At 39.6% G+C, this 20,365-nt stretch overlaps 1 protein-coding gene across 2 annotated transcripts in view; it reads left to right on the top strand.

Moving 5' to 3' along the window:
• The first annotated feature begins 2,503 nt into the window (after positions 1–2,503).
• Positions 2,504–20,365, top strand: part of SNX27 (sorting nexin 27) — an 87,156-nt gene continuing 69,294 nt past the window's right edge. For both annotated transcript variants that reach the window (XM_021089855.2, XM_003125761.7), the window contains exon 1: positions 2,504–2,977. In XM_021089855.2, coding sequence (XP_020945514.1) covers positions 2,667–2,977 — 311 coding nt within the window. In that variant the 5' untranslated portion in view covers positions 2,504–2,666. The remainder of the gene's footprint in view (positions 2,978–20,365) is intronic.

Genomic DNA, 20,365 nt, shown 5'->3' with positions numbered 1-20,365 from the left:
CGTGTTGTGGCTATGGTGTAGGCTAAAAGCTGTGGCTCCTATTCAACCTCTAACCTGGGAACTTCCATAGGATATAGATGCAGCTATAAAAAGCAAAAACAAACAAAAATGACAATGACAACAAAATAAGAATGCAGGGCCCTGACTGTTTTTTGTCAGGGTCATGTCTCAGGATTATGTTTCCTGTGAGCAATTTTGAAGGATGAAATAAGCTTTTCCCTCCAGGACAAAGAGCATGTTTACTTACTACTTTCTATAAAGTGGCAGGTTCCCAAGTTCAGTGTTCCCCAGCTATGGTATGAGTCTACCAACCACACAGCATTCGTGTGAGCGCTTCTGTCATTCCTGTGGCACTTGAGGGGCAAGAGGAATTCACACAAAGGTGCTAAAGCTCAAGTTTCTCCCTATACAGGTCGAGAGTAAAAATCCTTTGACTCAGATCCAGGAATCTTATGCCTTTTATCGGCATCCGCGAAACAGTAACAGACTAATTTATTAGCCTAGAGTAGGGTAAAATCAAATACCAGACTTGAGCAGTAAGTACTTAAGTAAGCTGTTTTTCATCATTTTTCTCTTGCTATTCTTATTTGCCTTTGCCAGACATTTTGCACAATATCTGTAAGTTTGTGGTGGGGTAGATAACCAAAAAACATGAATTGCTGCCATTTGCAAGCAACTCCACTCTTGGAGTTCCTGCTGTGGTACAGTGGATTAAAAATCCAACTGCAGGAGTTCCTGTTGTGGCTCAGTGGGTTAAGAACCCAATTAATATCCATGAGGATGCAGTTTCAATTCCTGGCCTCACTCATTGGGTTAAGTGTCCAGTGTTCTCACAAGCCGTGGCATAGATCGCAGATGCAGCTTGGATCTGGTGTTGCCATGGCCGTGGTGTAGACCAGCAGCTGCAGCCCTGATTCAACCCCTAACCTGGGAACTTCCATACACCGCAGGTGTGGCCCTAAAGAGAAAAATCCAACTGCAGTGGCTTAGGTTACTGGGGAGGCAAGGGTTCCATCCCTGGCCTGGAACAGTGGGTTAAAGATCTGGCATTGCCACAGCAGCTGTGGCACAGGTTGAAGCTTAACTTGGATTCAGTCCCTGGCCCGGGAACTTCCATACACGGTAGGTATGGCCATTGAAAAAAAAAAAAAAGAACTTGGGAATTCCCATTGCGGCACAGCGGAAACGAATCATAAGGTTTCAGGTTCGATCCCTGGCCTTGCTCAGTGGGTTAAGGATCCGGTATTGCCATGAGCTGTGGTGTAGGTTACAGACCTGGCTCAGATCCTGTGTTACTGTGGCTGTGGTACAGGCTGGCAGCTATAGCCCCAATTAGACCCCTAGCCTGGGAACCACCATATGCTGACAAGTGTGGCCCTAAAAAGCAAAAAAAAAGACAAAGAAAAGAACTCCACTGTGATGATGGGAAGAACAAAATGAATTTCAAATAAAGGTTAACTTCAAAATCATTGCTCCATAATGTCTGTTATCACTATACGTGGAATTAAGAAATAAATACTAGTGAATATAACAAAAAAGAAAGACGCACAGATAATAGAAAACAAACTAGTGGTTACCAGTGGGGAGAGAGAATGAGGGAGGGGCACAATAGTGGTAGGGGATTAAAAGGTACAAACTGCTGTGTATATAATCAATAAGCTACAAGTATATACTGTGTGGCACAGGAAATAGAGCCAATATTTTATAATAGCTATAAATGGAGTATAATCTTTAATAATTGCGAATCACTATACCTGACACACAATATTGTATTTCAACTATACCTCAACTAAAAAATATATATATGAATATTTTTAAATTAAAAAGCAAAAACACCCAAACCTCCAAATCATTGCAAACTGAAATGATTAATTGGCCTACTCTAATATCCAGGTCTAAATCACTGGGACCACAGTTTCTCCTACATATGCTTTTCACATACGTGGGGCATAGTTTTTAGGTAGTTGCGGTATACAAAAATAATGTTGCACAAAAATAACTGGGCTTTAGTTCCTATTACTTAATAGCTCACTTTGGTTCGGTTTCCTAATACGTGAAATAGAGAAATGAATTCATGTTCCATTTGTCTCACAAGATTGTTGGGGTTGTGGAATAAAATTACCAACGTAGAAACAAAGTTATTGAGCAAACGAGTTGTTACAATTTAAGACTGTGTTGAATCGCAGACGTCGATTTGTCCTAATATTATTGTTTTTAGAGGCCACTAAATGAAAGGAGAAAAATAAAACTTGTCCCACCTCAACAGCTGAACCTGTCAGCCACACTCGAGGCTGGGTTGGCAGCTCACGGTCCAACAGGAAACTCCTAAAAAAAGCGTAAAGGGCGAACTACAACCCCCAGCAGGCTTTGCGCCCGAAATTGCGTCATATAACTTCAGCTCCGTCCTGGGCCTAGCCCTACCCCCACAGCCCTCACCATCCAGAAACTACATCTCCCAGGAGGCTTCACGGTGTCTAACCGTCCTCTTTCACCCCCGCCCCCTGCCTCCCCATAGCCCGCGCCGGCAGCTCGGTGGCCAACTCCGGTCCCGCGATCGGCAGAGCGAGCGCGCGCGCCGGAGGTCGCGCGGCTGCTGAGAAGGGCGAGCACGCGCGGAGGGAGTGGAGGCGTAGCGGGGTGGGAGTACAGCTCGCTCAGCTCGCAAGATGGCGGACGAGGACGGGGAAGGGATTCACCCCGCAGCCCCTCACAGGAACGGAGGTGGCGGCGGCGGTGGAGGGTCTGGGCTCCACTGCGCCGGGAACGGCGGCGGGGGAGGCGGCGGCCCGCGGGTCGTGCGCATTGTCAAGTCCGAGTCCGGCTACGGCTTCAACGTGCGGGGCCAAGTGAGCGAGGGCGGGCAACTGCGGAGCATCAACGGGGAGCTGTACGCGCCGCTGCAGCATGTGAGCGCCGTGCTGCCCGGGGGGGCGGCCGACCGGGCCGGGGTGCGCAAGGGGGACCGCATTCTGGAGGTGTGAGTATCCGGGCTGCTCACCGCCCCATCCCCTCCGCCTGTCCCTGCATTTTCCTTCTACCCCTGTCACCCTCAGGCCGCACCTCCCCGCAACCGCCGAACCGGCCCTCCGGACCCCCGCCTCTCCATGAGGCTTGACCCTTTTACCTCCCCACACCCTGGGTTTCTGGGACCCCCACCTCTCTCCCTGTAATCTCCGGTGTGTGTCCCGTTGCCCGTACTGCTTTTACCCCTGCCCCCATTCCTTTGGTTTCCTTTCTGCCCCTTTGCCTTCCCCTTTGGCATGCGGCTTTCTGCTCCTCGGTGCCCCTCGCTTTCCTCATATTGACTCTCTTCTGCTTCTAACTGACAGCATTTCCTTTTCTGACCCAGCCACAGTGCCTCCTCCCTAAGTTCTCATCCTGAGCATCGTAGTTTCTTGTTCTCCACCACTCCTTTCAGCCCCCTGGACCGTCCCCTCTCCCCTCTAGAGCAAGTAGGCGGGACCTTTGGTCGCTCCTACTCCCCGCCCCCCGCGCCCCCCGCAACAACGTCCCTCCACGCCGCACTCTTTTTCTTTTCTTAGTTACCCTCTCCTTATGGTTAAGCACTCCCTGTATTTTTCTGTCCTGCTGTGTGCCCCTTTCCTCCCCTTCGTGTTGTATTCGTACTCCGAGAATACCTTCTTTTCTGCCCCCCCCCCAAATGATGGTGTCGTCTTTGACATGATAGTTTCTCTCCACCGTAATTCCCATATTACACCAGGATTTTGACTCTAGGGTCTCCATCACTACATCCCTCTGAGAGCATCCCTGTTCTGGCCCCTGTCTTCACTCTTGCACCATACTCATACTTCTTTTGAGTCAGGTTTAGAGTAGAGCTCTCCTTAGCTCCTTGCTTCCCCCAAACTGTGACCCTCTTTTGGGTCTTTGACTTCCCCCTTTTTCAGGGCAGGCCATTTTCATTCTCTCTCCTACTCTGTTCTCTTGTTATCTCGTGCTTGACTTTATCCTATTCTTTCTCTCTTATAGGTTCCTTGCCCTTCCTTCTCTTTTTAGGCCCCTTCTGCTGCTGCAACCCATCGTCTTTCCTTGCTGCAGTCCCTCCCCCTTCATACTCCTTCATCCTTACTTGCTCACTGCATCCCTTAAAGCTCTGGCAGGATGCTGCCTTGTCTTGCAATTTCTTTGCAGACCTCCCTCATGTCTTTAATCCAGGTGTTACATTTGTGTTTTTATACTTTGCATTAAGATTTATACAGTGATTGCTGATTGACTGCTAGGTGGTATATCCTCTCATTGTCTCCATTATCCTCAGCAGTCTTCAATCCTGGATCTCTCTCCTTCCTGACTCTGTCTTGCATATTCTTTTTTCACTCTTATGCCCTCTCCTTCAGTGCTTGGATTTGTCCTCATAAAATCTCTCATTTTTTATAAATGTTATTTTAATCATAATTTCCATAACCTTCAGTCTTTCCTCTAGTAGAACAGTAGGTTTGATCAAGGTTTCAAGGGGATAGTATTTTGAAGGACCCGTAGAGGAGTCCATCCCGTCTTATTCAGCTTATGCCACCTACCCTTATTCTAGACATTCTTACTCTGTGGTATCCATTCGTTCTGTTTCCTCTTATCTTTTACCTCAAGAAAAAGTAGCTCACCAAAGTAAGTGTTTGGAGCAATTATGCCTTTCCTCTGTCCTTTCTGTAAATAGATGCGTTCTTTTTCCATTGATGTCCTACATACTCTTTTTCTGGTACTCTCTGGCAATGTATTCTTTATCTTTTGGGGGTCAGGGAATTCAGATATGGAATGCAGTAGTGGCCTTTTGCTTCATACCTGCGCATCTAATTCTTTTCTTCATCATAAAGTTCTAAATCATTTATTTTTTACTGGAGCTGAAGGAACTAAACTAAAATAATTCTGTAGAAAGACAATAGCTAACATGATCAACCATTTTATATATATATATATATGTGTGTGTGTATATATATATATATATATATATATATATTCAACTAACATAGTTGGTGGCTTTTTGTCTTTACTAGGGTTTTTGCAGCAGAGTCCACCTGTAAACTAGGTACCATAAAGGAGACCTCAGATGATTCCCTAGTTAGGTAAAAGGACTTGCCTCGGGCCCAGGTTCCAGTCTAGGTCCATTCCTCCTTCTAGAGAAAAGACATCACATTTTGGTACATCCTTGGTGGTGAGTAGAGATGTTCTTTCTTTTAGTGGGTAGGCAAAAAGAGCACTTTTTGCTTAGAGAACCTTTCTCCAGAAGGTTGTGATGCTCAGACATCTTCCTGGCTTTGATTTCTCACCTTCCACCTGTATTTTGATTTCCAAATTCTTTGAAGTTTCTCTACTACTCCAGGGAAAATAGTGATGTTACAACCCAGAGCGTAACTAGTTGGTAAATTCTTTGGGTCCTCAACTGTACAATTTCTTTCTCTTTCCTTCCCTTCTTCCAAGGTCTACATCTCCTCCTTAGGTTTTCAAGTGAGAGGCGGAAATCAGACACCAAACAGACACAGTTCTTGAGGGATGTGTGTCTGCTGCTTGTTTTGATTTTGGTTAAATTGATGCTGATTTTCCTAAAGCATTCTTTAGGCAATACTTTTCCTTAAGTTAACCTCTCTGTTGCCCCAGGAAAGTGTTGCATATTGCTGGAGTGTCAAGTCGGGTCAGGGTGGGCATATATAGATTATTACTGTGTAGATGTAGTTTGTATTGAGTCATAGGTGGATGCCCCTTGATAATTGTTGTTTAGGACCTTTCCCTGTTTTAGACGCTTTCCTCCAATACAAATTGTTTTATTCCAGTTTTCATATATTGCAGTCGTTTGAACAGCTGGTCAAGGTTTGAAAGAGTAACATTGAGATTTAAGAGAATACAAGCTTGGACAAAAATAAAAGCATTATTTCTTTGAATTTCTTTAAAAGCTGCAAAGACCTCGTTCTCATTGAATCTAGAATAGCTGCTAAACTAAATTCAGTATGGTTTGGTTTGTGCTTTCTCACTTCAAAACTGACTAGATTCTGTTTTGGGAAAGAGACATGTTGCAGGGCTTGATAGTGGAGTATGAAAAAGCCTTCTGGGCTCTAAATTTTACTGAAGATGGGAAGTTTTCTCTTTCTTTCTTTCTTTTTTCTTTCTTTCTTTCTGTCACCCTCATGGCATGTGGAAGTGTCTGAGTCAAACCCTTGCCACAGCAGTGACCCAGCTGCTGCGGTGACAACCCGTGACCCACTGGGCCACAGCAGAACTCTGGGAAGTTTTCTTGAATAGCAGTGTTAGTCTCCACCTTGTAATTTTTCCCAGTGTAGCATACATTGAGTGTTTTGCCTTTGATGTGTATATACCTGGAGGCTAATGAGTGAAGGATGCTTTCAACAAATAGAACAAAATAAATATGTCTTTGCACTAAATATATAATATGTGAAGTAACATTTAACTTCAGGTTGATTTTCTTAAGGTTAAAGGAGTTTCAAGGGCTCCTGATTGATTTTTTTTTTTAGAGATGCCCTTAGGAGGGTTTTAGTGTGCAGTGGATATGGATATGGTACTATCTATATTTTTGAGGGAGGGAATAGGTTTGTCTGTTGGCTAGTTTGGTTCTCTGGTATTTGAATAATGTGGTCTTCAATAAGCATGGACCCTAGTGTTGGCTTGCAAGCATTCAATATGATGCATTAATATGATACAGAGTATATGCATTACTTCTTGATAGCTGCAAGATGATATAACTTTCTTTTGTTAAAGTTGAACCATAAGAAAATTAAAGATATGAATGTGTACGTGTGTATGTGTATATATTATATTGTCTTTGTTTATTGAGAATTAATTTGGAAAACTTATGAATATCTCATGGGCATTTTTTTTGCTTCATTTTATATGAAAGTTTGAAAATCATTGACTAAAAAGAGGTCGATGCCACAAGAAGCATTTTTATGAGTTAAAAATTACCTTCTCAAGAACTTCTTTTGCATTTGTAGCTGAATTCTATTTGGCTTAGATTTTCCTGGTAGATTTTGCAAATGGTATTTTGTTTGTTTGTTTGTTTAATGGCTGCACCTGCAGCATGTGGACGTTCCCAGGCCAGGGACTGAATCTGAGCCTCAGCTTGGACCTACATCTCAGCTACAGCAACACTGGATCCTTTAACCCTCTGTGCCACTGGGCTGGGGATCGAACCTGCACCTCCATAGGAACCTGAGCTGCTGTAAGCCAAATTTTTAACCACTGTGCCACAGTAGGAACTCTGGAAATGGTGTTTTAAATCGTGGTTATTGATTAAAGGAAGTTTTAATGGCAATGACTCTCAAGCTTTAGTGAGCCTAAGAATCACTGAGTGCTTGTCCAAAGTGTGGATTCTCAGGCTCACCCTGTTAAGGGTATGACTTAGTAGGTCTTGCATGGGCCTAGAAATCTTTATATTTTTTTACTGCCTTGCCAGGTGTGGGTAATGGAACCCACACACCCAACCCACACCTGGAGTGAAACTACCAACCTTGAATTCTCGGTTCATTTTATGTATAGCCATTAGCTAAGACTATACTAACAGGAGTTCTCGTCATGGCTCAGTCGTTAACAAATCTGACTAGCATCCATGAGGATGCAGTTTCAATCCCTGGCCTTCTTAGTGGGTTTAGGATCTGGATTGCTGTGAGCTGTGGTGTAGGCTGCAGATATGGCTTGGATCCTGTCTTGCTGTGGCTGTGGCATAGGCCAACAGCTACAGCTCCGATTTGACCCGTCTCTGTTCCCCTAGACTGGGAACCTCCATATGCTGTGGGTATGGCCCTAAAAAAGCAAAAAAAAAAAAAAAAAAAAAAGACTATACTAACAAAGTGATTTGTTAGGCTCTTGAAATTCCAGCACTTGTGAAAATTAGTAGTGGACTATGTTTGATCATCTATACTTTATTGAATCTAGCTAAGCTGTTGTAATAAAGATGAGGGTTAAGAGGTAGAACAAGTTAACGGTGATAATAGTCATTATACACTTTGCAGTTTGTGTAATGTTACAATTTGCACAGTGTTTTTACATTTAATCTTCACAATAGTCTTGTGAGATAGGGAAAATATAAGCTTCTTGATGGCAGGGACTACATCTGTGTGGTTTCCCTAGCCAGATGTCTAGTGGCACATAGAAGGTATTCTTCCATAAATGCTTGCTGAATAAATGTGGGGAGTATTATCACTATTTCACAAGAGAGGAAACTGGGTATTGCAGAAATAAATGTTAACTAGAATTAAACCCAGGTCTTTGGATTCTAAATCCAGTGTATTTTTCATCTCTGTGTTTTCTCAACTATTCTTTTTTTTTTTTTTTACTTGAAGTATAGTTGATTTACAATGTTGTAGGGTACAGTAAAGCAAATATATGTATATTCTTTTTCAGATTCTTTTCCATTATAGATTATTATTCTCTGCTGTTCTTGACTGTTAATAGTCAACTGTTCTTCACTGAGTAGTCAAAATTCAGTGACATCCCTGTGAACTTGGATAGCAGTTGAGCTTTGGTTCTTTGATTTGGAAGTGCAACCGTGTTATGTCTTTATTTACCCTGTCTCTCTTATTGTTAAATTGGATGGAAGACAGGGAACCGAAACAGTCCTTCTTTGCCTTTATTTTCTGTTATCTTTACTCTGCTGGTTATCAGTGAAGAGAGGATGACAATCATAGTTGCAAATCCAAGAGGTATTTTAAGTAAGTAGCTGTCTGGCAAAATAATAAAACTAAATTTGAAAATAGAATTATTTTCCCTTCAGAAATCACTTCCACAACATTGCTGTGACCAGGAAGAGAACTTTTGTTAGTAACATGAAGATTTTTCTGAGTCATATAAGTTATTGTGAAGGACAGTTCTCTTTCTAGTCACCACTTTCCAATTTCTTTCAGGTGAGGGCTTGTTACCATGCATGCTCTTAAGGATAATTATTTTTTTAAAGATAAGTCCCATTGGGCATAATTCTTATGATTTGGTAGATAAGCAGAGAAACTCAGTTGAGAAGAAAACATTTACAATTTATGATCACTGCACAGTGCTTTGGGAGCATGATTTGTGGTGAATTCATTTGTTAGATGCTGGCATTACTGGCACAAAGGATATTGTTGTGGTTGAGGTTGGAGCCAGTTAGAGTCATTCTGTTCTTTGACCGTCAACTGTATAGATGATTTCTTTGCTTCACTTGGGCAGTCCAGTAAGAGCCTGTGTATGGCTGGTATCATTCCAGACCCACATTTAGAAAAATAATATTTAGGCAGTTTTAAAATATTTTTTAAAAATTGCAACTCATGTAAGAGATACATTTTATATTACAACCTAAACTAAATACAACCCAAAATCCAAAACAACAAAACCCCAAAACCACCAAAACCCCACCTGAGACAAGTTTCACAAAACTGTTTACTGGTATCATGCACTCTGGTATGTTTTTAGTCTGTTCAATATTTGGGGGTTTTTGTTTTTTGAGTACTGGTGGTGGCCCACTGCATTAATTTCATGACTCATTAGGTTGTAATCATTGAAAAACAATGATTAAGGGCATCACTTTTCTGAGGTTGTCCCACTAATATTCAATCTGGTACCACAGTTAAGCACAAGCTATGTGTAAAGTACTGCTAGGCTTGTATGAATCACGGAGCCCCTGCATCCCTGCCTTTGAGAAGCTTACACTGCCGAGGAGAAGGTACATGTAAACAATTTACTGTATGTAAAGCAAAATGAAATAATGGAGTTAAATGAAGAACACAGTGGGAGTTTAGAGGCTTTTCAAGTGAATATACTTGGAAAGATGGGAAGGTTGGTGGGTAGATAGGTTATAAGGAGGCTTTCAAACTGATTGAAGGACAAGTATAATTTAAGTAGGGAGAAAAGGAGGAAGGATTTTGTAGGCTGATCCTGTGGCCAAAGGGAGGGTCTTTGGAATCTAAAGTTGCTGTTTGCAGTGGGAAAAAAAAAAAAAATAAAAATAAAGTTGCTGTTTGTTTGCAGACAGCTATGCTTGAAGTTAGATCAAACAGGGTTTTGATTGCAGTACTAAAAATTTGGATTTTATTCTGTTTTTGAGGTCAGAATATAGTAGTATATATATATTAATACCCAGCACTCTCAGTAAATTTAGTTTTTATTTATTTACTGAAGAGGTTGAATAACATTCACAAGGCCAAAGAGGAAAATCACTGTTAGAATTAGAAGAATTTCAGAGCATCTACTCTCTTGGGCTGTCTTGTACTATATAAAGAAGGGAACTAAAGACAACTAAGCTCTAATACTTAGAACTGGGAACAGCTGGTGCGGAGCTGGTTGCCTTTAATTTGTATATGTATTTTATCCCACAGTCCAGTTTGGCTTCTCAAATATCCTTTTCTCTTTCTCTTCTTTTTTATTTGACTGTACTTACTATTGTGTTTACAGTTGTTAAAGTTTGATCCTATATGCTGTAGGTCCCCTTGTGCTCTCCCCTACCTGTGATGTTCTGTTGTATTCCTCTGATTTGAAGATGCCTCCTTTTTTTTTTTTTTTTTTTTTTTTTTTTTTTTTTGTTAAGATGCCTTCTTTAATTTAAATCTTTTATTTTGGCATACAGCATGTTGCTGGGAGTTGAGGGGGGGCTAAAGACAGACAGGGAACTTGAATAAGTACTAAGATTTGTACCTGCAGTCTACCTTCAAAATGAAAATTCTTACAAAGATCTTTCAAATAAGTTTAAGAATTGATGGTGATCACACATTGAATTTCGGCTTTCTGTCAGTAATGTGAGGGGTACTTCAGAATAAAATTTTGTGGTATGGTATTAGTGAAATACTAGGTAGTATGCATATAATCTCTTTTGTTTATTATTTATTGCTCCCTGCTAACTAATAAGGTTCTCAATAGTTGGGAAATATGCCTGTTTGCAAGGTACTAAAGCTGCAGAATAAGGTACTATATTTGAGTACCCTCATGTGTACTTCCTTCAACTAACTTCCGTTGTTATGAAAGCATCTTTAAAAAAAAAAAAAAAAAAGATTTGTTTTTGCTTAAGCTTAAGCTATCTGAAACTAGATTCTTGGATCAGACCTCAGAACAAGACTAGAATGATGAATCCATGTATTCTGTGGACTTGAAACATAAGTAATTAGTTTACTTCTCTTTGGAAAAGTACAGAGCAGTCTGCAGGGAGTCAGCTGCTTGTGTGGATTTTCTTCCAGAGGCATTCACGGGCCGATGATTACTCTTACAGAACTATTCAGTGAGATTAACCAGGAAGTTGTCTCTTCCCCCACCCTTTAGTACAGTACTTTTATATCTGGGTGTCTGTCTAGCGCTAGGTATTTATTTAGTATGTTTTGAAAATTGGGAGGTTGATTAACTTGATATTTGGAGATCTTAGAAAATGTGATGACTTCTATGAAAGGTTTAGAAACTTCTTCCACTTCTCTTGCTGATCAATTTAATCATCTATAAAGTTTATAATTTGTAAAGTGTATGTAGCTTGTCTACTGAATGTACCATGCAGGTTATTTAGTTCTATTTACCGAATATTATGATCACTTTGATTCTAAGGGGGTTAAAAACTATTTTTTGAATTTGTTTTCTCAAGATATGTAACTTGGGTCTCTTAGATATGACAGAGTTTTGTTCTCACCTGGTTTTTTGAATTCAAGGAAATGTGACACTGAAGTTTCCTTTTATGAGTTATGTGCCGATAGATTATTTTAGATTTCTCTGGCCCACCCAGTTATCCTTTATGTTGCTAATATGAAAAGGCCTTGCTGGGAGTTCCCATCGTGGCTCAATGGTTAACTAACCTGACCAGCATCCATGAGGACGTGGGTTTGATCCCTGGCCTTGCTCAGTGGGTTGAGGATCCGGCGTTGCCATGACCTGTGGTGTAGGTGGCATATGCGGCTTGGATCCTGCATTGCTGTGGCTGTGGTGTAGGCCAGCGGCTACAGCTCTTACTGGACCCCTAGCCTGGGAACCTCCATGTGCCATGGGTGTGGCCCTCAAAAGACAAAAGACGGAAAAAAAAAAAGAGAGAGAGAAGGTCTTACCAAAACTTTCTTATTCAATATGTTGAAATAGACTACAATTTACAGAAACTGTAGTCTGTGTTCCTCAGTATTCAAAAGAAATTGCCCAGATATTTTGGATTAAAGGATAGTATTTGATTGCTAAAGGGCCAGATCACTTCACAAGTATCTCTCTTGTTACTAATATTTAAGGGCTATCTTTCATTGATGAAGATATTTTGAGCTGTTTTTCAGTAGTAGTGATAGATTTACACTTCTACTCACACTCAAATATAGAACCTCTGAAGACTAACTGAATATTAGGAAATTGGTGTTGGAATTCAAGGTGTAGGCTGTCACCCCAGGACGGACTTATCAGATCACATGAGGAATCATGCTTTTAATCACATGATGTAGTAATTCAGAAATAGTAGTAAAATAGAACTTAAAAAAATTAAGATTCCTTCTTTGGTAAGTTACCTGCCTTGTAAACTAAGGCTCATGATAAAGCAAGTAGGTTTTATTGTTTAAATAACATTCATTGTATGCCAGACTAAAAAACATTTGGGGGTTGCCTTTAAATTAGCCATATAGGCAATGATTCAAATTATAGCAGGTCTGAAAGCCTAAATTGAGGTTGAGAAATGATTTAGGACTCATTATGTTTGTTTTGCTGGTGAATAACTGATTGGGGGGATCCTCAGAAATTGTACATAGGAGGGGAATGAGTTTGTGAGGTTAGGGAAATCATTATGGCTATTAGAAACTTTCTTACCTTTAGCATTCATTGTCTCACAGTGTGGAGAAGTAACCCATTTTCTCAGCTAGCTTTACATTTAAATTGAACCTTACAGTTGTTATATGCTGATCAAGTTTTTAAAGACAAAATTGAAAAATAAGCAAACAAAAAATCCTGTCCAAACAAAATAAATGTATATTTTTATAGTTTTGGTATTGGAACTTTTTAAAAGACCTTTCTAATACTTTAGCCACAATGATGCAAGGAAACTCAATTGTTCTTAAATTTTTTTCTTACTAAGTGCATTTAGTTTTTGAGATGAAACGGAATGATTACAACAGATTATTCCTAGAATTAACATAAAATAAAGGGTGCTTTTAAAATGTCAGCATGTTTATTTCTTAGTCCTTCTTACCTTATTTTGCTATCCTTGGAATCAGTGTTTATTCTTGAAAAAATTAATAAAAACAATTCCTTTTATTTTCAGTATATTTCAGTAAAAGAAAACATAGCCTCACATTGAAATTGCTGACATAATTGAATGCCATATTTTACTCTTATGTATTATTTTCACTACTTCTCATAATAGAAAACAAAATGATCACTAATACTAAATTTTGAAAAATGTGGAGCTTGCATAATATTTTTAGTACTTCCCTCTAAACAGTGAAGCCAGAATAAAAGTTAAAAATAAGGAATGAAGTTATGGAAGTACATGAAAGAAAACCATTACTGTATTTATGTGCTAGCCTTAATAACTTTTTTTCATTCATTCAGGGAAAATTTTTAGCAAGTGCTTTCTATACCTCATACATAAGATTAGATAGACACTGGGGATAGGAAGCTGAATGACACACAGTCCTTGCCCTAAAAGAATTTTAGATTTGGTGGGGAATCTGGCAGCTTGAGGTCATTTCTTAAGCTCAGTTGATCTGAAGTCTCTTTCTTTCTCCCCTAACCTCCCCAGTCCCGCCTCCCCTGCAATGGGATGAACAAGTTTAGAGCAATTCCTCCAAGTCCTTCTAAGTACTTTTCTGCCCTTAGTTATCTAGACTTGTAAATGCAAGTGCCCTGAGACTCCGTGCAGATTAACAGGAGCCTTCCAGACACAAAATGTACTAAAACTAAGAGGACTGTGTAGTTCATTGCCCAAGCCAAGACACTTTTGAAAATGAAAGGGGCCCATTTATTATGCCAAGGACAGAAAGTGTATACTAGCTGTGTCCTAGCCACCTGGAACACAGATCTGTAGCCTTAATAATTGTAATATAGGAGGCTGTTTTAAAATTCTAAAACTAGAATTTTATATTCTGTTAGGTGGGAAATGAACAAGTTTCTTTTTCTTCTTGGTGTCAAATTATTACATTGGCCTTAAAGGTGATTTTTCAGATAACAAATGAATTATTTTTCTGAATAGCTTGATTATAATTTTATATTTATTTTAAATATCATAAAGTCCTAAGCTTTATTATATTTTTTTCTTAAATGACAAATAAGATTTGCTTTTTTAGAAATAAATATACCGCATAGATTATATTTGTATACCGATTGCCATGGAACTAGACGGTTTAAGGAGTCTATTTCTACTTCCCAAGTAATAAACCCTTGTTACTTGTGGCTGAAGGTATTTTGGTTGAAAGATGTATGATCCTTATTTGTACATTTCCTGCCTCAGGCAGCATTCTTTTTGAATAGAACACCCAGCCAAGGGTAAAAATTAGTCCCAGTAATGGTGAGCAGCTTATTTGACAAATTATTATTTTTTTTCCCCCTCTTTGGGAAGACTAGATGCTGATTGACATACCTCTCAGTTTCTCAACCCTGCCAAGGCCATACACTATTGATACTTGTGATGCTTAAAAAAGGTATCAAACTGTGAATTAAGTCTCTTCATAGAATGCATGGCCTCCACTAATATAAACATCCCCAACCAGAGGGCACATTTGTTAGAACTAATGTGCTTACATTCATACATCATTGTCACCCAGAGTCCATGGTTTATTTTGGGGTTCACCTTTTTTTTTTTTTTTTTTGCTTCTTAGGGCTGCTCTTGGCAGCATATGGACGTTCCCAGGCTAGGGGTTGAATTGGAGCTATAGCTGCTGGCCTGTGCCACAGCCACAACAACGTGGGTTCAGAGCCATGTCAGCCACCTACACTGTAGCTCACGGCAATGCCAGATCCTTAACCCACTGAGCGGGTCCCAGGGATCGAACCTGCATCCTTATGGGTACTACTCAGGTTTGTTACTGCTGAGCTACAATGGGAACTCCTATTTTAAGGTTCACTCCTGGTGTTGTATTTTCTGTGGGTTGGACATATTTGTGAAGACATGTTGTATCTGCCATTATAGTATACAGAGTAGTTTCACTGCCCCCAAATTCTCTGTGCTCTGCTTATTCACTCCTCTCTGCTCCCAAGCCCTGGCAACTGCTTATCTTTTTTACTCTCTTCATAGTTTTGCGTCTTCCAGATTATCAACTAGTTAGAATCGTACGGTACATAGCCTTTTCAGACTTTCTGGTTTTACTAAGTAATATACATTTAAGTTTCCCTTAGGTCTTTTCATGGCTCGATAGCTTGTTTTTTTTCTAATGCTTAATAATATTCCATTGTCTAGATCTACTACAGTTTGTCCATTCCTTTACCAAAAGACATCTTGATTGCTTCCAAGTTTTGGCAATAACGAATACAGCTGCTTATAAACATCCATGTGCAGGTTTGTACGGATGTAAGTTTTTGACTCCTTTGGGTAAATACCAAAGAGCACAATTGCTGGATCCAGGAAGCAAGAGTATATTAGTTTATAAGAAACCAGAGTTCCCTGGTGGCCTAGTGGTTAAAAACTTGGTGTTGTCACTGCCGTGGCTCAGGTTCACTTCCTGGCCTGGGCACTTCCACATGCTGTAAGTGTGGCTAAAAAAAAAAACAACAGAGGAACAATCAGACTGTCTTCCAAAATGACTATACTGTTTTGCATTCCTACCAGTCATGAATGAGAGTTCCTTTTAATCCATATCCTTGGCAGCATTTGGTGTCAGAGTTTTGGATTTTGGTTCATTCAAATAGGCATGTAGTGGTATAAGATTCAATTTTTAAATTACAAAAGTAATATGTTAGTAATGTTAGAAAAAATTTGGAGGCTAAGGGAAAAAAAATCACCCATCAGCTTATTATCCTAATACAACTACTTTTTGTATTTTGGCTGTTCTTTTTTTATGCATTTGTTATGAAGTTGAAGTCATACTATTATGTGTAATTTGTGATCTTATTTTTAAAATTGACTCTATTTTCTAGAACAGTTTTAGGTTTATAGAAAAATTGAACAGATAGTAGTTTCCACATACACTTCCCCTCCCCCTGCCATGTAGTTTCTTCTTTTATGAACATCTTTTATTAGAATGGTTATTTGTTAAGTGTTTAACATTTGTTAAATAAGTAAACCAATGTTGATACATTATTGTTAACTGAAGCCCATAGTTTATTCCAATTTCCTTGGTTTTTATCTAATGTATTTCTGTTCTAGAATCCCATCCAGGACATCACATTACATTTAGTTGTCATGTCTCCTTGGACTCATCTTGGCTTTGACTATTTTTCAGTCTTTCCTTTTTCTTTTTTGGCCATGCCCATGTGTGTGGCATGTGGAATTTTCTAGGCCAGGGATTGAATCTGTGCCACAGCTGTGACAAGGCTGAATCCTTAACTGTGAGGCCACCACGGTACTCCCAGCTCTGATTTTTTTTTTTTTTTTTTTTCATAATTAGGCTGGCGTTTTGGGGTTTTGGGGGAGGACCATCACAGAGATAAAGTACCATTTTCATCAGTTCATTTCAAGGGTACATACTATGATCATGATTTATGACTGTTGGTGTTGACCTTGAATATCTAGCTGAAGTGTTTGTCAGGCTTTTTTTTTTTTCATGTTAGGTTGCGCTTGCGGCAATTGGAAGTTCCCAGGCTAGGGGTCAGATTGGAACTGCAGCTGCCAGCCTGTGTCACAGCCACAGCAACGCAGGATCCAAGCTGCTTCTGTGACCTATGCCATAGCTTGTGGCAACATCAGATCCTTAGCCCTCTGAGCAAGGCCTTGAACCTGCGTCCTCATGGATACTAGTCAGGTTCTTAAACCTCTGGGTCATAACAGGAACTCCTGGATGCTCTGCTGTAAAGTTATACTCCTCCTCCTCCTCCTCTCCCCCTTCTTGACTCTGTACCATTTGGATAGGAGTCATTATGTGCAGCTCACTCTTAAGGTGTGGGGAGTTATGCCCGCCTCCTTTAGAATGTAGTGTCTATATAATTTATTTGGAATTCTTTTGCATAGGAGAAGAATGTCTCTTTGCCCCTGTGTTAATTTATTCTGTCATTTGTTTATATGAGTATGGGCTCGTGGGTATTTCTTTTATGCTTTGTCTTGTATAATCTGATACTGCCACTGTATTGGTTTCTCCAGCTGTTCCAGAATTTGCCATTGGTAGCTCTTTCAGTTGGCTTCTGTGCCGTCCTGCCATACTCCCATCAGGGTGTGTTTTGTTTTGTTTTCTTTTTGAGCACTTCCTTACTTTCTGGTACTCCATACAGAATGCTCTGAGCTCATCTTGTGTATTTCCTGCCCCAGTCTTAGAATCAGCCATTTCTCCAAGGGGCACTGGTCCTTTTTACTGGAGAATGTTATTGGAAACCAAGATCTGGGCATTAAGTTTAGTTCTTGCTACTAAAGTGTAGTTTCTTTCAGGCCTTTTCAGCTGACAAAGCAAAGAAATGTATGTGTGTTTATTAACCCCTTATATATACATATCTATAAATATTTCTATATGTAACCATCTGTATCTTTGAGTTCATACTGATGTTTCTCTTTTTTTCATTACCATATGGATATTTTATCCCTTTCCCTTTACTGATCTGTACATTTCCACTCCCAGCAGTGAGAAACTTGGCTCCCCACATCCACATTTATTTACTTAATTGTTCAATTCTAGTGCACAAGTATAGAAATATTAGAATTGTTAACCTGTACCCCTTTGGGAAACAACTTTATTGACTAGAATACTGTACTTATGCGCAGTCCCTTTGGCCTTAAATCTTATAGAAGTCATTCATTTCCAGTTACTTAGGTCTGTACCTTTCCCCCACTACTCCCTTCACTGAGGCTTTTGAAATTGATTTGAAATACAGTTAGGTTCTCTTATCTCAGCCTGGAATTTTCTGAACCTACTGTTTTAATTTTTTGCATATATTAAGGTTTATTCTTGTAAAGTTCTGTAGGTTTTGACAAATACATCCTGTCGTGTATGCAGTGTTCAGTATCATATGGATAGTTTCACTGCCCTAAAAATCCCCCGTGCTTCACTTATTCATCCCTCCTCTCCCTCCAAGCCTCTGGCAGGACACTGATCTTTGCCTTTTCTGGAATGTCATATAATTAATTGGAATCATACAGTATATAGCATTTTTTTAATTGTTATTTCCCCAATACAATTTTTTTTCCTACTGTACAGCATGGTGACCCAGTTACACATACATGTTACATTCTTTTTTCTCACATTATCATGTTCCATCATAGATATATAGCATTTTCTTATTGGCTTCTTTCCCTTAGCAATATGCATTTAAGATTCCCCCATGTCTTTTTGTGTCTTGCGAGCTTATTTCTTTTTATAGCTGAATGATATTCCATTGTATTGGTACACCACGTTTTGTTCATTCATTCACTTACAAAGGACATCTTGTTTACTTCCAGTTTTTGGCAGTTATGAATAAAGCAGCTATAAACATTTTTCTTTCTTTCCTTTTTTTTTTTCTTTTGCTCTTTAGGACTGTACCTGCAGCATGTGGAAGTTCCCAGGTTAGGGGTTGAATCCAAGCTACAGCTGCTGGCCTACACCATAGCCACAACAACTTCGGATCCAAGCCTCATCTGCAACCTACACCATAGCTCAAGGCAACACCGGATCCTTAACCCACTGAGCGAGGCCAGGGATTGAACCCAAATCCTCATGGATCCTTGTCGAGATCGTTAACTGCTGAGTCACAAAGGGAACTCCCCACAGCTACAAACATTTATGTTCAAGTTTTTGTTTTGTTTTTGTTTTTTGGCTATGTCCGTGGCATTTGAACGTTCCCTGGCCAGAAATTGAACCCGAGCCACACTGATGACAATACAGGATCCTTAACCCACTGTGCTGCCAGGGAATTCTAATGTGTAAGAGTTTGTATAAATATAAGTTGTGGAGTCAGTTGGGGAAATACCTAGGCGTATGATTGCTGGATCTTATGGTAAGACTGTTTAGCTTTTAAGAAACTCAAACTGTCTTTCAAAATGGCTATACCATTTTGCATTCCCACCTGTAATAAATGCGTTGCTGTTGCTCCACGTCTCCACTAACATTTGGTATTATTTTTTTAAACCATTTGAATAGATATGGAATGGTATTTACAGTTCTCTAATGATGAATGGTGCTGAGTAACTTACTTTCTCTAGTTGTACTTCTCTTGTCCTGGTCAATAAATTGGGTGTTCTGAAACGTAAGATGTAAAAATGTTATTTCTGAAAAAGAATTCCAAAAAGTTCTTGATATTTAGTGGTCTGGAATTATACTTCAGTGCAGACATGTTCAGGCTTGACTTTCTTTGGCTTTTTTCATCACTTATGTGTGTCTGAATCCCTTATCTCCAGAGTTTAAGGGCAAAGTACAGCACGATTGCTAAGACAATTAGTTAGTAAAAATATTCTCTGACTTGATTGTTTGCCTAAGTAAGATAGCAAGGAGGCAGAGTTGGATAAAAAGGAGCCAGCCTAAGCCAGTCAGATGATTTAACTGCAAAATTTAAAAGGGCATATCCTTGCAAATTATTGTGTATATGTATAACTAAATTGCTTTGCGGTACACCAGAAACTAGCACAACATTGCAAATCAACTATACTTCAATAAAATAAAATTTTTTTAAAAGGACATGTCTTGGAGTTCCTGTCGAGGCTCAGTGGTTAACGAATCCGACTAGGAACCATGAGGTTGCGGGTTCGATCCCTGGCGTTGCTCAGTGGGTTAAGGATCTGGCGTTGCTGTGAGCTGTGGTGTAGGTTGCAGACATGGCTTGGATCTGGCGTTGCTGTGGCTCTGGCGTAGGCCGGCAGCTATGGCTCCAATTCGACCCCTGCCTGGGAACCTCCATATGCCTCGGGAGCAGCCCAAGAAAATGGCGAAAAGACAAAAATAATAATAATAATAATAAAGTAAATAAAAATAAAAAATAAAAAGGACGTCTTTACATTTCAGTAGAAGTAGTTCCTTTTTTTTATAGTCTAGTGTATAGTATAGCTGTACCCAACAACTAGGCAGTGAAACAGTGAAAAGTCAAAGGAAGTATGTATCTTTTTTTTTTTGATGTGTCAGGGAACTATTTTTTTCCAACTTGTAAGGTCTTCATCCAGTTTTCAAGAAGATATATTCTAGAGAAGATAGGGAATTGTTTTAAAAGCTTTGTGTAATTGAAAAGATAGAAACGCTATGTTAAATTTTTAAGATTACCTGTAGTTCATTGTCATCCTAACTCATCTCTTTTCATATTTTACATAGTGTGCCTTTTTATGGGCAAAATATCTTATGTGCTCATAATCACAACGGACAATATTTTTATATTTTAAATGCAAAAAAAAAAAAAAACC

The sequence above is a fragment of the Sus scrofa genome, chromosome 4, assembly GCF_054392235.1.
Source record: "Sus scrofa isolate SSC_HxYL_T2T_F1_AM1 chromosome 4, Sscrofa_HxYL_maternal_Yorkshire_Landrace_v2.0, whole genome shotgun sequence".
In the NCBI taxonomy this organism is placed as follows: domain Eukaryota; kingdom Metazoa; phylum Chordata; class Mammalia; order Artiodactyla; family Suidae; genus Sus; species Sus scrofa.
Note: the sequence above shows the minus strand (reverse complement) of the source record. Positions and strands in the feature narration are given on the sequence as shown.